This window comes from Boleophthalmus pectinirostris, unplaced genomic scaffold (genome assembly GCF_026225935.1).
Source record: "Boleophthalmus pectinirostris isolate CB_2022bp ecotype Guang Dong unplaced genomic scaffold, ASM2622593v1 HiC_scaffold_19, whole genome shotgun sequence".
In the NCBI taxonomy this organism is placed as follows: domain Eukaryota; kingdom Metazoa; phylum Chordata; class Actinopteri; order Gobiiformes; family Gobiidae; genus Boleophthalmus; species Boleophthalmus pectinirostris.
The window spans coordinates 19699734-19715489 of NW_026571140.1; the positions used below are offsets into that span (position 1 = coordinate 19699734).

Consider the following 15756-nt stretch of genomic DNA (forward strand, 5'->3'; position numbering starts at 1 on the left):
GGGAAAATGCATTTCTTCCTCTGTGGTCACAACTGGCGGATGTTTCCAATAAAGTTGATTATGCAAACCATTTCTGCGTAGAGCTGCTAAATATTCAACATTTAAGTTCAATGTGGTTTTGCCTTGTTTTAAAAGTTATATTTGTGGTGATTAAAGTTTCACCTTTTTGACTTTCTTGCTTGAACTGAAATAGGCAGGAATGATATATACAAGTATTAATCTTGGACTATGTTCAACATTGCTTCTTTGTATAACTCCAATTTTGTACATCTTAAAAATCCATATTCAAAATGTTATGAAATGCACTTCACTGTCTATTGCAAAACCTCTCTCTTGATTCATACAAAAACCTTATTGACGCTGCATGGATAAGCGGGCGTGCGAAAAGTTGAATCGACTGTTCCTATCTTGACAGTACCGGTAAATCAATGCCATTTAGGTTTTCAGTTTCGGCCTGGTGCTATAATTAAAGCGCGTCTCTCTGCTTCATCCCAACTTCTGAGTCACTAGGTTAATTGAGCCTTAAATCTCCGACACAAAGACTTCCTTGCAAACATTCTTGAACTTCTGAACTGACACTGATATGACCCTGACTCTCCCTCTCTCTGTGTAGCTGCCGGGACCTTTGCGGCGCTCTTCTTAAGTCCTGGGACATCCCATTGTTCAGTCTCCATTGTACGACACGTGTCTGTCTGTGGTAATGACAGTTTGAAGCACAGGTGAAGCATCATTGTGTTTTACTACAGGTCATATTGTCTCGAATGGGGAGGATCCAGGCTTTTCTTCTCTGGTCCTTAATAGTGGTTGGTTGGTGTTGTTCTTGTTGTAGATTTATACGCTGGGTGGGGTGATGGTGATTTACAGAGCTCTGACACTGTCTCGCAACCAGTCTGTGTGTGTTCCAGGTAAGTGCCTTCTGCTCCTGTAAAAAAAAAAAAAAAAAAAAAAGCTTGTTTCAATTTCCGCTTCTAAGGTTCACCTAAAGTACACTATACAACATAATCTCACTGTCGCCCATAACGATTGAATACCCTTTTAGTATTTACATGTATACAACATAGGATTTATTTCAAAACACGTGTGCCATCTAAAATCAATATCTCCTTCCCCCTTTGTTGCCCTTGTGCTTTTAGAAGTTTAAAGGAGTACATTGGGGTATTTACTCATTGTGTCAGTTTTCCATAAAAGCTGCATCTATTGCGCCCAGGAATCGATATTATCCCCAGAGTGACTACACACAGCTAGATGTTGACGCTGCCCTTTCATTATCAGTCTAACCTAAGTGTACACAAGATTAAATTTCTTGTCAAGAGATGGTAAATTGGCCATTAGCCCATCACAGATAAATTGGTGCCTTAAATTTCCTGTTAAGACACCTGACAAGAAGTGAGAAAAACACAGGCAATATTTCCCGGCGGACATTGTGGAAAGGCTCACATAATAAAGGCGTCTTGAAATTTCACTTTAGATATTTGTTCGTTGTTATTTTCCGTGCATGCCATTTTTGCCCGGTCCTTTGTTTGTGGGTTCAAACGGCACAGTTCCACCCCACTCCTTCCTCCTCCTCTTTAAAAGCTGCAGTGGAGTTTCTGTGTTAAGTCAGCCTGTCAGAGGGTGTCCCTGGAGGGCCTGGACTTGAGGTTGGTCCCACTGGCTCCTATAGTGGCTTTGCTGGTGGCCCCCGCTGCAGGATCAAGGTCACAGCATGGGCCTGGGTGGGACTGTTCACAGAGCTCCACAGCAGTCACGTGATGATGGACTGGATGTGGGTTAAATGGTCAGCAAGAAGGGGCTTTTCAAGAGGTTAAAAGCCACTGTTAGACATCTCCAAAGCAGCAACCATGGCATTGCAACCACATTGCATCAATAAAATAATAATAATAATAATAATAATAATATAATAATAATAATAATAATAATAATAATACATACATACATACATACATACATACATACATATTTAAATGATTATTATAGGCAGAGTATGACTTTTAGTTTCAAAAACGAAATCCAAAAAAAGATAAGAAATAAAAATAAAATTTAATTTAGAAATAGTCAAAATAGTTATAGAACAATGTTTGTTAAAATTTTTAAGCTTTTTTTTTATTTTATTTTTTTTATTGCCTTTACAATTTAATTTCGTTATTCAATACAGTTCTGTGTGTGTTGTATGAGATAACCTACAGGCTAATTTATTTCTCACCTAAAAAGGTTCATGTTTAAAATTAACTTTAAGCCAAAATTAAGCCAAAAACAAGCTTTGGGTGAAATAAATAGGCTACATTTTTAGCAAAATAATGGATTCAAAAAAAGCGATTTGCCGGGACAGCATAAACGTTTAGCCTTATTTTTTGGTTAATTTGCAATCTAAGTGAAACGTATGAATTTGACACTTTATCAGTCTCGTGTGTCACCCGTGCCAGTGCCCATTTACTGAGTGCGTGCTGCCCATTGGCTCCGGTGGGCTCCGGTGGGCGTCGTAGCTCGTCAGGCGCGCGCCCGCTGATCTAATTACGCACGGCCCTCTGCCAATTAGAGAATTACATCACACCTTTAAATGGACTCGCTCTCAATCATTAATGATTCGGTGTCATTCGCGCTGACAGCTTCTCGTTGTGCGTTATGGCAACCTGACACGCGCACGGACACTGCGGTGGGACTCGAAGCTCGAGGTTAATCATGAATAATGTGAGGGGAGTGCAACTGCGTGTCGGGTCAGAGCGGGAGAAATAAATTTGGGACTATTTTATGTTTAGATTTGGGACTAGTGCGGTGTATTCTTCCGCGCTTTACTTTAGGCCTTAGACCGTTAGAGGCATATAAGGTCATTTCTAGTTATAGGACTAGAGCCGTGCATGTGCGTAAAGGACGAAAACAAGGGAAGTAATTTGAAATATCAATTAGCCCACACTAATAGATTGGTTAGAAACCTGGATATCCAAGTTGAGCCGTGCAAAGGCATGTTAAAATTAAACCAAAGGACGAGAGTAAAAAAGAAACATAGTCTGTAAATGCCTTAAAACCCTCGATAGGTTTATTTTTGAGATGCATGTTTTTATTACAATGACCTTTTCTTCTTTCGTTTCTCTGCTTTTTATTGCTAAAATTATCAAACAATCCTCTCACGGGTGGAAATGAACACACTGACTTTTGGGCCTTATGCGGCGCTTTAGGGATTAATCTAATAAAGTGGGCTATCTGGGTTGTTTTATTAAATCTAATGAGGCATATTTTGGGCTTATCGTTTAGTACTTATTAATAAAACGCCCTTTGAGATGTTACATCCCACGATGAAAATTGGGTGTTTTGGAAACATTATGTATCCGCAATTTACTTTTACGCAGGGGAGCTTTGCGGTTAATGGGCCTGCATTGTGCGTAAACGCCATTGTTTTCCGTGTTTATTTGCGTTATCTGAATCTGCTGCATTGTGTTACTGTTATCTTATTTGGAAGTGGTCAATTACATGTGCTATCTAGCGTTTGCTATTTAAACTTCCGACAGTGTATCTTCTTTACTTTGCCTTCTTTAAACTTTATGATGAGGCGTTGGTTACAAATAATAATTACAATTATTTTTAAAGGATTACAACTATTTTCACAAACCAACAAACACATGTCTGCTTTCATGTCTCAAATCCCGTCAAAACAAATTTGACAAACTCGTTCTGACAAGTAGCCTAAAAGAACCACGTGAATGTCAGGTTTTCACTTTTTGATTGACTGATGAAACAGGCCTCCACGAAATAACGTAAAACATTAGTAAAAGCGCACAAAGAAAAATAACCACCGTGGTGCTGTGTTTTTCATTTTTACTCGCGTCATCTCGTCGCAAGGCGCACTTAGAGAAGGTCAGATCATTGAGCCTCACCCGCACACTCTAACGCAATTCAGCGAAGGAAAATAAACCGAGGAGAAGAAGTGACCCTTTACGAGCCGCCCCTCACAAAGAAGGGGCTCTGGTGTGTATTCCATCTTATGTGTGTGCGCGTGTGTGTTTGGTTAGTTTGTTGTGGCTTTTCTGCGTGTACTGCTCGCAGGTGATGCCAGCAGCAGATAAGGGGTCGCCCATTCCTGCACCACTGTCTAGACCAGGCAGTAGTTTGTGTGTGACTCAACCAGAGCAACTGGACGGAGCACGGTTTGCAGCGCATTTCTGCCCCGGAGATATGACCACTGGCTGCGTCTTGCTATACGCGCGCACGGACCAATGCAGGGAAATACACACATGATGAGGTGTGTGATAACACACTCAGCCTGCAGGCTTCTCCACTGATAGACATGAGTAAATCCTCGTGTTGGCCAAACAGGACAGACTACATAGCCTACTAAACCAGCAGTGTTACTTCTTTAACTTATGTTAAATCCGTCATCAAATTTCATGTAATTACGCATTGGAATATTGCAGATAAGAACAAATGTTTTGCCATAAACAGCAATCTATAACACTTTATCAAGCTGCTTATGAGAATTGACATATCTTTACCAATATTAAAAGTCGATGGTATTGGTTAATAAACAGTCCCCTTAGCCATAATTCAATCATACATATACAAAGATGTCAAGTGATGTCAAGTGTTGCATACTCAGCTTTTTATTTTTTGTACCAGTTGATAATTGTTTTACCAATTTTCTAACAATAAATAATATAACAATAACTTACTTTTTGTTCGAGAAGCTTAACAACCTGCGCCTTCTTATTATTAATATTTAAGATAAAGTATTTTTACAACACGAATCTTTTTGCAGATTATCATGCAGACCTTTTTAAGACAAAGACATGTGAGTCATGAACTGGACTCCACAAAATGTATCAAAAAAAGAAAGAAGTCTTTTTAAAGAAGACACAATATGGGGAAACGGTGGGTTTGCTGAGTGTCCTTTAAGTGGAAATGGTTCCAAAAGCGTTGTAAGCAATGTAAATCCAGATCTTCATGCATCAGTTCTGTCAATGAATTTTCCAACAAAATACCAAAAAATGAGTGCACACCGGTTTGGGAAATCAGAAAGGACTCTTGCTTTCTTGCTGTAGGTTTTGAATGAAGTGATGAGCTGCTCACATGCAGGAGAGGACTGGGATCATGCTGCAACAGTCTTTTTGCAGGTGTACAAAAAACAAAAATGCACAGAAAAAAGACAAGTCCTTGTTTCACGTCTCCACCGGGCTGGGGACCATACTGTTGGGGGTGTCCGGTAACTGGGAGGACAAAGAAGTCACGTCGCTGCCCGAGGAGTTCCCCAGAGAGCCCGACTCAGAGAACGACACCTGAAAAAAACAAGGACAGATACAGTGTCAGCATACACAATACATGACATACTGGTATTTAGAAGAGCCCATTCAAATCCAGAAGCCCATATTTATTGAGAAGAAAGAAAGGAAGGAATGCTTTATATGTCAGTTATTGTGCCATGATAGGTACAAGCATCAAAGTATTGAGGTCAGATGTACTTGCAATATTATAAAACAAGGGATCAGCACTGATACAAGCAACCACTTGACAACCATACTTTAATAACACAAAATGTATTTATTTTTTTCTCTAATGAATATTGTTTTATGCCATTTCAGAAATCATTTATTGTAGTAATTATTAATGATATTCTCAAAAATTGTGTGTCTTTTTCCTCTTATACAGACACATTTTTCTTGTTAGTTTTCAAACATTTAAAATAAATAAATGTCACTTTCAGGTTCACCAATAACCTACTTTAATTTTCATATCTAAACATGCATGCATGTTGAACTTTAATAGTAACTGTAAATGTAAATGTAAATAAAATAATGTCCCTCCATAAAAACATTTGTAAATGTCTTTCGTTTAACACTAAATTAATATTTTAAAATGTTAGAGTAATGCACTGTCACAGAATTTTCAATACGGAAAACTCCAATCTCCGTTTTTGAAAATTAAGTTTTAATATTTTAGATCCTAAAGGAATTTAGGATTCGGACATTATTTTTTCATTCATGGCCTTTCCACAATAGATCAGATGTGCAAAAATAGCTAAGAATAGATTAACATGAAAATATAAACTATTCAAATATGCATTTAGTGAGTGCCCATCCCAAGCCCACACACACCAGTTGTTGGAAAGCGGGCTGATCCAGATCGCTCTGCAGGGCAAACTCACTCAGAGCTTTCCATGGAGGCTGGTAGGTCTGCACCTCCACTGGATTGCCCTGCACCGTGCTCTCATGTCGAATAGGACTCCCCGCTACCAGAGGGGTCCCAGTCAGGCCTTGCAGGTTCTGAGGAGATCAATCAGAATTAGACATCACTTCTAAAAGTCTAATCTACACACTAATCTCTCCCACCAAAGATTTATTGTTTCTTTGTTTTGTTTTGTTTGACACTGATGCTTGGTAAATTTTGTTGATATGAAAGGCAATAGGCATGTTTAAGAATCACACAGTAGCAAATAATTAAGTATCAGCAACAAATTAGCTTTTACTCTGTATCAGGTCAATAGGGCAACTAAAGCCAAAGTAGCTGATTCATTATTCATTAAGTTAAAGTTTGAATACAGAAAGGAACTCTGAGCCAACAAAACAAGTCTGACCGAAAGAGCTAAATTAATAAGATCAAGCAACATTTTAAAAGGGTGATTGTGGATAGCAACAAAGCTTCTCTATTTAGTGACAGACACGCACAAAAAGTTTGTAATGAACGAGTCAAACTTACGAAGATGCTTACAGTCTTATCACTGTGCTGCTGCTGCTGGAGTTGCTTCATTAGGATGGACTTCTTCTTGTCCTTGCAGCGCTTGTTTTGGAACCAGACCCGTATCACCCTGGGGCTCAAGCCGGTCATCTCCACCAGCTGCTCCTTCATGAGTGCGTCTGGCCGCGGGTTTGCGTTGTAGCAAGTCCGCAGCGTGTGCAACTGCTTCTCATTCAGTACCGTCCGCACGCGCGTCGTCTTCTCTGACTGCTTGTGCACATGGTTCCGATGCGGAGCCTGCCGCACCGTGACTGGGTCTGCTGAAGTCAACAGAGACAAAATATAAAGATAATAAATATTTCTGCAGCCTGTAGTCGTTTTGAAAGTTCCGCTGTACGCATATATGTTCTGAAGGCCCTTACGATAAGTCGTGTTTTTTCCGTGTTATTTAATGCACCGTGTTGGTGATTTGGTATTCAAACAAGCTTAGTAAAGTATGATTACTTATTTGTGAACAAACAAAGGGCATTTCTGTTAACAGCGCATTAACAACCTATTTTATTTCAAGAAGGCAAAATGGAAAGAATGTACACACTAAAATTAATATCAGATACAAACAGACATTTTCAGTTGGTGAAGGTTTTGTTAATTTTGTTTGTTTAATTTTTAGAGAGCGTTTTGAGCGTGTCAGGATCTATAATACACACGCTCACTTAAACGGGCCCCGCCGATTATTCAGATAATGACCACAGAGCTGCTTTGCGTTAATTAGAAAATTGGATCGACTTGTGAGTGTTTTATTTTACACATGGTCCAAAACACCACAGACACCATATCTGACAATTACTATTACATATTCTATTTTTTATATTACCCTGCTATAGCTTATTGCAAATACACAAGACTAATTTACGCATTAAATAAATATCCTTCTGACCTGCGAGGTGTAGCGGTCTGTTGGAGTGCATGTGTCCAGGGCTCAGCGGGCTCCCCGTGGCGCTCCTGTCCAGCAGCAGGCTGTGGTCCGCGCGGCACAGCAGCTCGTCGTCCCGCAGAGAGAACTCGTCCCCGGGCAGCAGCTGACGACTGCACACCGAGCAGCGAAAGCACTCGATGTGGTACACGTTGTCCCGAGCGCGCATTACCAGGTCACTGCTACTGAAGCCCAGGTTACACTTTGCACATTTTATACCAAATAACCTGCAAATGTTAAGATGATATCATTGAATTTTTGTGAAGAAAAAATCTTCTCAGTGTACTGCAAACATAACTGTAGACTAAGGCTAAATGATGTCCAGTAAAACAGTCCTTGGTCAATGATTTATTATTATGTATTTTTAAAATTATCATGGGGCACTGCGGCAAAATTTTAGGAGTTAATCAAGTTTTATTTAGGGATGCATTTGTAGGAAGAAATTGGGCGCCATGTTTTTATGCGTATTTTTAAGAGACACAGGCGTTTTCTGGCGTAACTACTTTGCGCATATTGTGTAGTGTAAATGCATAATAAAAGTTGTTTGTGTATTATTATCGTACCTGACATAGTCTCTCTTGCAGTAGGTTTTGCCGTCTCGTACGAAACACGTACAAGTCTCGTCCAGGTATTGGCTGCACTCCGCGCACTTGAGGCAGGCTGCGTGCCACTCAAGGTCCGGGGACACTCTCAGTATGTACTGGTCATGGATCTGACTTCCACATCCAACGCACATCGCGAAACCTGACTTCTCTGCAAACAAACGTATTATCAGTCCACTGTAAATGACAAGTCAGCACCAGTGATAGGGTCAAAACCAAGATGTTGCGCTTTTTGTGCGGCTTCTTCTGCTGATCCGACAACTCCATACGTTATGTAACAGTTCACTTTGCCAGCATCATTTCTTTTACCAACAGCAGAATGTAAGCGAGTGGCCTTATGGCGTTTGTAGAGGCCAATAAGATGTTTTAACAAAGTAAGGTTCGTTCTTGAAGCTGTTGCTCAACACCACTGCGGCGACAACATAACATGATGAGCAAAAGCGGAGAAAATATAAACGCCAGACTACTTACTTTTGGAATGATCCCCCATATCATCCAAGAAAGAAGAGCTGAAGATAATATCCACCATACAGAAAGGATGACGGGCAGCGGCTGACGCAGAAACGATGTGAACGCAACACTGGCCCTCGGCAGCCTCCCTCATAACTTGTGTCTCCTCGGACAGAAGAGGGAGGGGGGCAGGCGAATGTAGGGTCCAGCACGCCGCCCCATTACGTCATGACGCAGGGTGGATGGACTCTGCCCCTCGGCAGTGGACGCCCAGTTAGATTTTTGTGCTGTTCGTTGAAATATAGAGTAATTTTACATCCACCGTATTTTACTCACGGCACAAATATCTTATAAGAAAAATAATAACCGAGTATAAAATTGCACTGCTTCAAATACAGATAAAAAACAAATAGTCTAAATAACGAGGCCTAATAAAAGGATATCTATAAGTGAATAAAGAAAAAACAGGCCCATCAGAATAAAACCAACAAACCATAGCCTATCCAAAATAGGCCGTTTGCATTTCGTTTATTGACACAGACTTTTGCTCGCATCCCTTTACAATAAGAGCCTTCTGAAAAACAAATATCTCAAGAATATGTAATTTTTTCCCCCCCTTTATTTCTTTTTTTTCTTTAATCTCTAATCTCACATTGAATTTAGGGAACAAATAAATATTCCTACTCTATTGCGTTTTTGCACTGCAGATTTGAACTATTAAACGGTAACAATGTATAGGGACCAATTTAGGGTTATTAGAGAGTACTGGACAAAAGGCCAGACTGGAACAGAAAGTTGCATGTAGTGTCTGATGAGGAGCCGAATGCATTCGAATGCACTGCCATCTATTGGGACAAGAGTGAAACTGCATCTGCTGGACATTGAATTATTTTTGAAATTTACTCCACGGACCTCCCAGAATAAGATGTATAATATGGTTTCAAACGTAAATTTTATCATTAAAGTAGACTATTTTACCTTTGTAAAATCTCTTTGTTTACCAAATCTGATCAAAAAAGTTTATAGGCGCAGTGTGCTGTGCTCCTGTGCTGTGTTCATAATTGTGTGTAGTTGGGGATTTGGGAGAAGAGCATTTTGATTTGTTGCCACGAATAACCTGATCGTACTCTTGTTTGTTTTTTGGTAAATGTGTTTCAGTTTCGGTTCTTGGCCTATAGACGCTCCTCGTCATAACGTCACGTATGTGCGCAACGAAAAGTTTCACATTCTTACACGATGATCTTAGTTTTGTTTTAATTTTGTGCACATCTTTAACAATTAAGTGCAGATGTGTATGGGTGTATAGGTTATGTATACATTGGGAAATTGCTCGTGGACATTGTGATCCATTTTAAATAACTTAATCATGCATATTTTACTGTGCGCAGTTGAGGAGGTGTTTAATATCTCAGGTCAGAGGTCTTTAATATATTTAATCCACCATGACAGGGAATATCTTTATTGTTTGTGACCTATTAATGACAGTTTGGTCGGGAGCAGCCATCCCAGCCGTCACTCAGCCAACATAAAAGCTTCTTCTAAGAATCTGTAATCACACTCTGATGGGGACCATTAACCTCATGAAAAATATATGTGTGACTGAAATCGTCCACTTACATTTTGGCATCAGAGTTGGAATTCAGAAGGGGCTTCAAGAGGCCAAACTTTTCACTGATGCTTTGTGAATGTTTTAGGATTTGATGGCACTCTGCCTCCTTTGTCACACGTATAAGTAATTTACTATGGCCATGCCTGCGCACTCCCAGTGCTTCAGCCGCTCATGTGGTGCCAGTTTTGTCTCTGTTTAGACCTCAGTTCATTTTAGTTTATTTGTACATAAGAGCTGGATGACCTCAACAAAGAACAAAGATCTGCAATCTCAGAAAAATTGTTTGATTTGTTTAAATGTGTCCATAATCATAGATAGGCGCACTAGAAATAAAAGTGTAGGTATACAGAAAATGTGAAATAGAGAGAATCTGTCAAATGGTAGTTTTGTGCTTTAATGTCAAAGGACAATTAAAACAAGCAACCAAAAAAAAAACATGCAACGTTCTTCTCGGCTCAGTGAGTGCACGGATGTGTGTTGCCCATGTCCAGCTATATATATATATAAAAAAAAAGAAGAAAAAAAAAAAAAGAAAAATCACAACCTTGTGCAAGTGCCGCCAGTCTGAGAGGGGAACCATGTTGGCAATGTATAATTAATCATTCTTCAGAGCTAATGCAGTATTCACATGATAATTAGTATTAATTTTTGATTGGAGCCCGCAGGCAGTTGTGCATTGTTGGGCTTCCATTATTACATTATTACTGTAACTGTCAGCTGCCTGTTTTATTTTACAAATGTGTGTCTTGTACATTTTACTTGCCCCTTATCAGCTCTAAGAGGGACTTTTGTGTCAGTTAAATAGAAGGGTGCAATTAGAGGATATAGGAATAGGCTCCTTTTAAATATTGAGTCTTATTAGGCAAAATTATTTCTGCATAGTTATTTACTGTTTTTCTCTATCGTTTTAGCACATTTATTTTTTTATTTAAAATTTTTTGGAAACTTGGTTTAGTTTGATCATTTGATTCAAAAATGTACTGAACAGAGGCACAGGCGATCACATCATTTGGAACATTTCTCATCAGTTCACACACCTCTCATTCAGAAAGTCACATGAACAATGAATTCAGCCTGTTTTTCAATACTAAAGGTCTGTTCTCACATGGTAAAGGACACTGGGCCAAACACTGTTACTTTCAAACTCAAACATAACAGCACTATTTGTGAGCACCAAAAATCTATCAACAAAGGATTTCACACGTGTGTCAAACAGGGAGAAGAAAATATAGAGACTTCATACAGATATACACACTGGGATGTATAAATGTCTTGTCAAGAGCACATTACATATTACAGTTAAAAAAAGTTGATGTACTTGCTACTCCTATATTTTTCAGTTTTCTTCAATATACATATTTTTTATCAAATACTGCAAAATCTACTTTGCAACTGGTAATGTGTACATTTATATTTACATAATACAGTACATACAGCTTTTAGACAAAAAAGCAAAGCTTTTTCAAGTCCAAAATTTTTCTGTGTAAAGTGTGAACCCCAATGGTAGACTGCACTGTCTGTGGTCACTGAGAGAAGGACTAAAGCTTCTGAGCTGCTCCATCAAAAGAATGAAAGACAACAGAAGAACTCATGACCATGACAAGTAAATTTGCTACTGGAGGATGATCAATCAGTTTTGAATGTAAAACTGCATTTTGCTGAATTAAAAGTTTGTTTAGGAAACAAAATTATAGAAGGTACAGGAGCACTTCCAGACCCACTAACAGCTTCATCCACCAGGCTGTTACGATGCTGAATTCTCTTCCCTCTCTAACCAGCAGGCTGCCATGAAGTTAGGAACCTGCGCCTCCCCAAAGAACACTTGGACATTTCCATTCATTATTATTTATTTATACGCTTAGGAGTAAGAAATACAATTTAGTTTCTTCATGTGTTTTATGTGAAGAACTGACAATAAACTTTTTTGAAATGAATTTGAATTTGAAAACTAAAATTCTGTTCAGGATTTTGTGTGAGCTGTTGTGGCAATGTCAACTTTCAGTTGATAACTGTGCCAAAGCAACTGAAAAAAAATGTATATATGCATTTCAATATCGTTGTTATTCATTATTATGATCCTCCGAATGTGGATAATAACAATGAATAAAAATGAATAACAGAATGTGAATGTGTTGATTACAAACATTTTAGTAAAATAATTTAATAATAATAATTAATAAAATGTCAAAGGCTGTGCCCTTATGGTTTTAACAAAGGTACTACAATCACTACTGAACCTGGGTTGCCAGTGCCTAAAGCTGCAGATAGAGGACATAAGTATGGAAGGCATATATTGCAGCATTAGAGGCACTGATTATTGACTGGTTGCAGATGCTCTGGATTAGGTTGTGAGAATTCAGTTCAGAGAGAGTCATTTTAGGTTTAAACCAACTGGATTTCAGTATTGAAACTGGCAATCCAAATGATGAGTCTAATGTGAGGCTCATTCTGTTTTCTGATTGGATACTCTTGTGAACAAAAACACAAAACATTTGGCATGACATGTGCAATGTTTTTGTAATTAAGAATACATCAGCATTACAATTGTTACTAGTAAAAGATATTTGATTAGAAAGAAAGGGGTGCATTTCCTCGATGACTTTGCCTGATTAACTCCTTCATGTCACACTGGGCCTGTTTATGGGAGGACTCGTGTTCTCACACCTGGGTGGGGTGCTTCAGTCCCAAACCCATGGTGCAGCATCACTCTGGGGCATTTGAATATCAGGACAGCAGGTGTGTGACTGTCTGACCCACTCTTACAGCTGCCTTTGTCTGTGGCTCGTACAGGCTCAATGGCATCATGCCAGGGCTCTGGGAGAACTGACCATGAGGAGATCCGCTCACATTTTTAACCAACACTGCCTCTGTCTGACTGTTCACTGTCCGTGTTTATGTGCATGCAAAAGGCAAAGGATTCTTTTCTCTCTTCGGTCTCTCAAGTGAAAAAGGCTGACTGGATTGACACTGGCTTTCATTCTGTATTATCCGACTTGGCTTTTAACTCCAGGAGAACTGTGTTCACAAATTGATGCTCTGCTCCTCTGGGGCTGTAGCTGCAACATTAAATTGTACTGAAATATTCATATGTGAGTGCATTTAGCTGAGAGCAATTGATGTGCGACTCCCCAGGGACTTCATGGAAATGTGGGAGGACCCCAAGCACGTGCACACAGACAGACAAGGTGAGCTGAGATCTGGACTGGGCGCACCATGGTCCCCATCTTGGACTAATGCAAAAACAAACTGAAGTTCTAGGTGAAGTCAAAGACCATTCCTTCATCCTTCCATCACTTGCAGTAAATTGTTAGTAGTTGTAGTACTCTGCTGTAATTTGTAAACAATTTCACACATAAAGCAAACTCGTCTTATGCAGGCTTGGACGGGCATCAAGGACTTGTTTGCACTGGTGGCTGGAATAATCTCTGTAAAACTCACAATTTTAATTATGTAACAATAGCTTCTTCAAAGGGCTCTTACCAAGGCCAGCTATGTTATTGTCCATCTATACACAAGCATTTATATGAATATTTATTTCCCGACAGATTTGTGTGACTCATTTAAAATGATGGCTAATTCACTCAGTGAGCACAAGACATGTAAATTATGACACTATGTAAATCATATTCTTGTTTGTTCAGGTCTTTAGAGTTCAAAATGATGTTTTCAGTTTTCCCAGAGGAATATAGTCTTGTGCTGACTGCATGTTTACCATATGAACAACAATGTACCTCTTCCTCTGATTGACTTCAACATATGAATAGCATTTCTCTTTTAATGTATGGAATTGAAAAAAAAAAAAGAAAAGAAAAAAAAAGAAAAATGAATGACTAGAGCTATTGTCTGATTCACTTTAATATTGAAGATTATTTAAATCTAAAAATTGGTAAAACAAAACAAAATAAATAAATCTTGTGTCACCATGACAACCGACTCCTGTGCATATTCCTTCCACCAAGTGAACGTCTGAATCCCGCACTTAGGAAGTATGTTTGAAAAGGAGAACCTGGGAAGCTTTTTAAAGAACAATGTATAATTCATTTGTATTTTCTTGCCTCTGTGAAGACTGTCCTGTGTGCCGTGTGTTCTGAATCTGTCACAGTCAGTCACACACCCCACTTCTGTTCTCAGTGAGGTCGAGCCTTTGGAACAAACGTCCAGCTGTTTGCCTCCATAGGGCTCTGCTCCAAATCTCTTCAATGCACTTGAAAAGAAAGACATACATGTTCACAATAGCTCAAAGCTTCATGTGCTGTCAGTATAGAGAGTATCAAAACATTCAACCATCCAGGACACACTTTGCCTGCAAATTTTAAAAATAACTTCCAACTGATTACTGAACAGTTTCCTAATGAAAAGATTAAAAGGCCTTTAATTTACTCTTTAGTTTCAGACTTTTAGAGTTTTAGTTCAGACTTTAACTTTTTTATATTTCTACTTGCCTCACATGAGATTTTGGCCTTTAAATGGACTTTTATCAGTGTGCAGCTTTGCTTAGTTTGGGATATAGATAAAACAGAATTTCATTATTTTATACCTGCAGTATGTACTGCAGGTATAAAATAATGAGATTCTATTTTTATTTTATTTTTTTTACTACAATCTTCTCAGTTTTGTCAGTAAAAATGAATATAGTTATGAATATGCACACTAATACATTTCTGTTACTCTACAAACTTGCAAGTAAAATAAACATTTTATTTGACACAGTGTCAACTTTACATAATAGAGGCATAATGCAAGTAAAGATGATGTGATGTTATTGCATGCTGAAGTATTCAGAGTCACTCTGCAGTGTGTAACAAGAATGTAGCTGTTGGTTCGTTGGAGAGGTCCCAATGCAGTGTGGTTCTTATGTCAGTCTTGGGTCCCTGCCAACCAGGCCATCTGCAATTTAGAAGAATGGATTATACAAATCATCATCATCATCGTTTTGAATTGTCACTTACCTCACAAGAAACATATCTGTGATATTACTATGCAATAAACATAGTGCAATAAGGTTCATAGTGTGTGTGTGTGTGTGTATATATATATATATATATATATATATATATACACACACACACACACACACACATATGTATATATATTTCTGTGAAAAAAGGTAATTGTGGAAAGTACACAATTAAGCAAAAACTAAGGGTCAGTGCAGATTGCATTGTTTTTAGCACAGGGAAACCTTTGATGTAAAATTAGGCTATGTGCAGTGTAATAGTGATTAACAATTAAAATATACTCTGTAATTGCATAAACATTTGACAAGCAACAAAATGGTGTCTTTTGAATTAATGATAGCACAGCCTAGCAGGATGATTCTTCTCATTACACACTTATGGTGACTTAGCCAATTAACTGTTGTTGTGACAGCTCCTTCAATCTTATCCCTAAATTATTTACACTTTTTAAACCATATGCAAATAAGATGTTGATGCTAATGAAATTATAGTGTTCTGGAGGCT

General features: G+C 38.6%; 2 protein-coding genes across 3 annotated transcripts in view; one reads left to right on the top strand and one right to left on the bottom strand.

Annotated features, from left to right (window-relative positions):
• nfatc3a (nuclear factor of activated T cells 3a) overlaps positions 1–15756 on the top strand; it is a 313699-nt gene that overhangs the window by 215979 nt on the left and 81964 nt on the right. The gene's annotated exons all lie outside the window — the stretch shown is intronic.
• Positions 5148–8792, bottom strand: isl2b (ISL LIM homeobox 2b). Of its 2 annotated transcripts, none has more exons than XM_055155059.1 (6): positions 8707–8792; positions 8197–8386; positions 7598–7860; positions 6694–6977; positions 6081–6248; positions 5148–5264 (listed from the first exon to the last, which is right to left on the bottom strand). In XM_055155059.1, exons 1-6 carry the CDS (start codon positions 8762–8764, stop codon positions 5148–5150), a joined length of 1080 nt encoding a protein of 359 aa, XP_055011034.1. In that variant the 5' UTR covers positions 8765–8792. The 2 variants fall into 2 exon arrangements, with proteins under 2 accessions (XP_055011034.1, XP_020797352.1); XM_020941693.2 differs by having other exon boundaries at positions 6694–6980.

Coding starts and splice junctions, on each gene's coding strand:
- isl2b (XM_020941693.2), bottom strand. CDS start 8,764: ATGGTGGATATTATCTTCAGCTCTTCTTTCTTGGATGATATGGGGGAT. Junction 8,387..8,706: donor TATGGGGGATCATTCCAAAA/GTAAGTAGTCTG, acceptor GTTTGTTTGCAG/AGAAGTCAGGTTTCGCGATG. Junction 6,981..7,597: donor CAGACCGCTACACCTCGCAG/GTCAGAAGGATA, acceptor TGTTGACTTCAG/CAGACCCAGTCACGGTGCGG.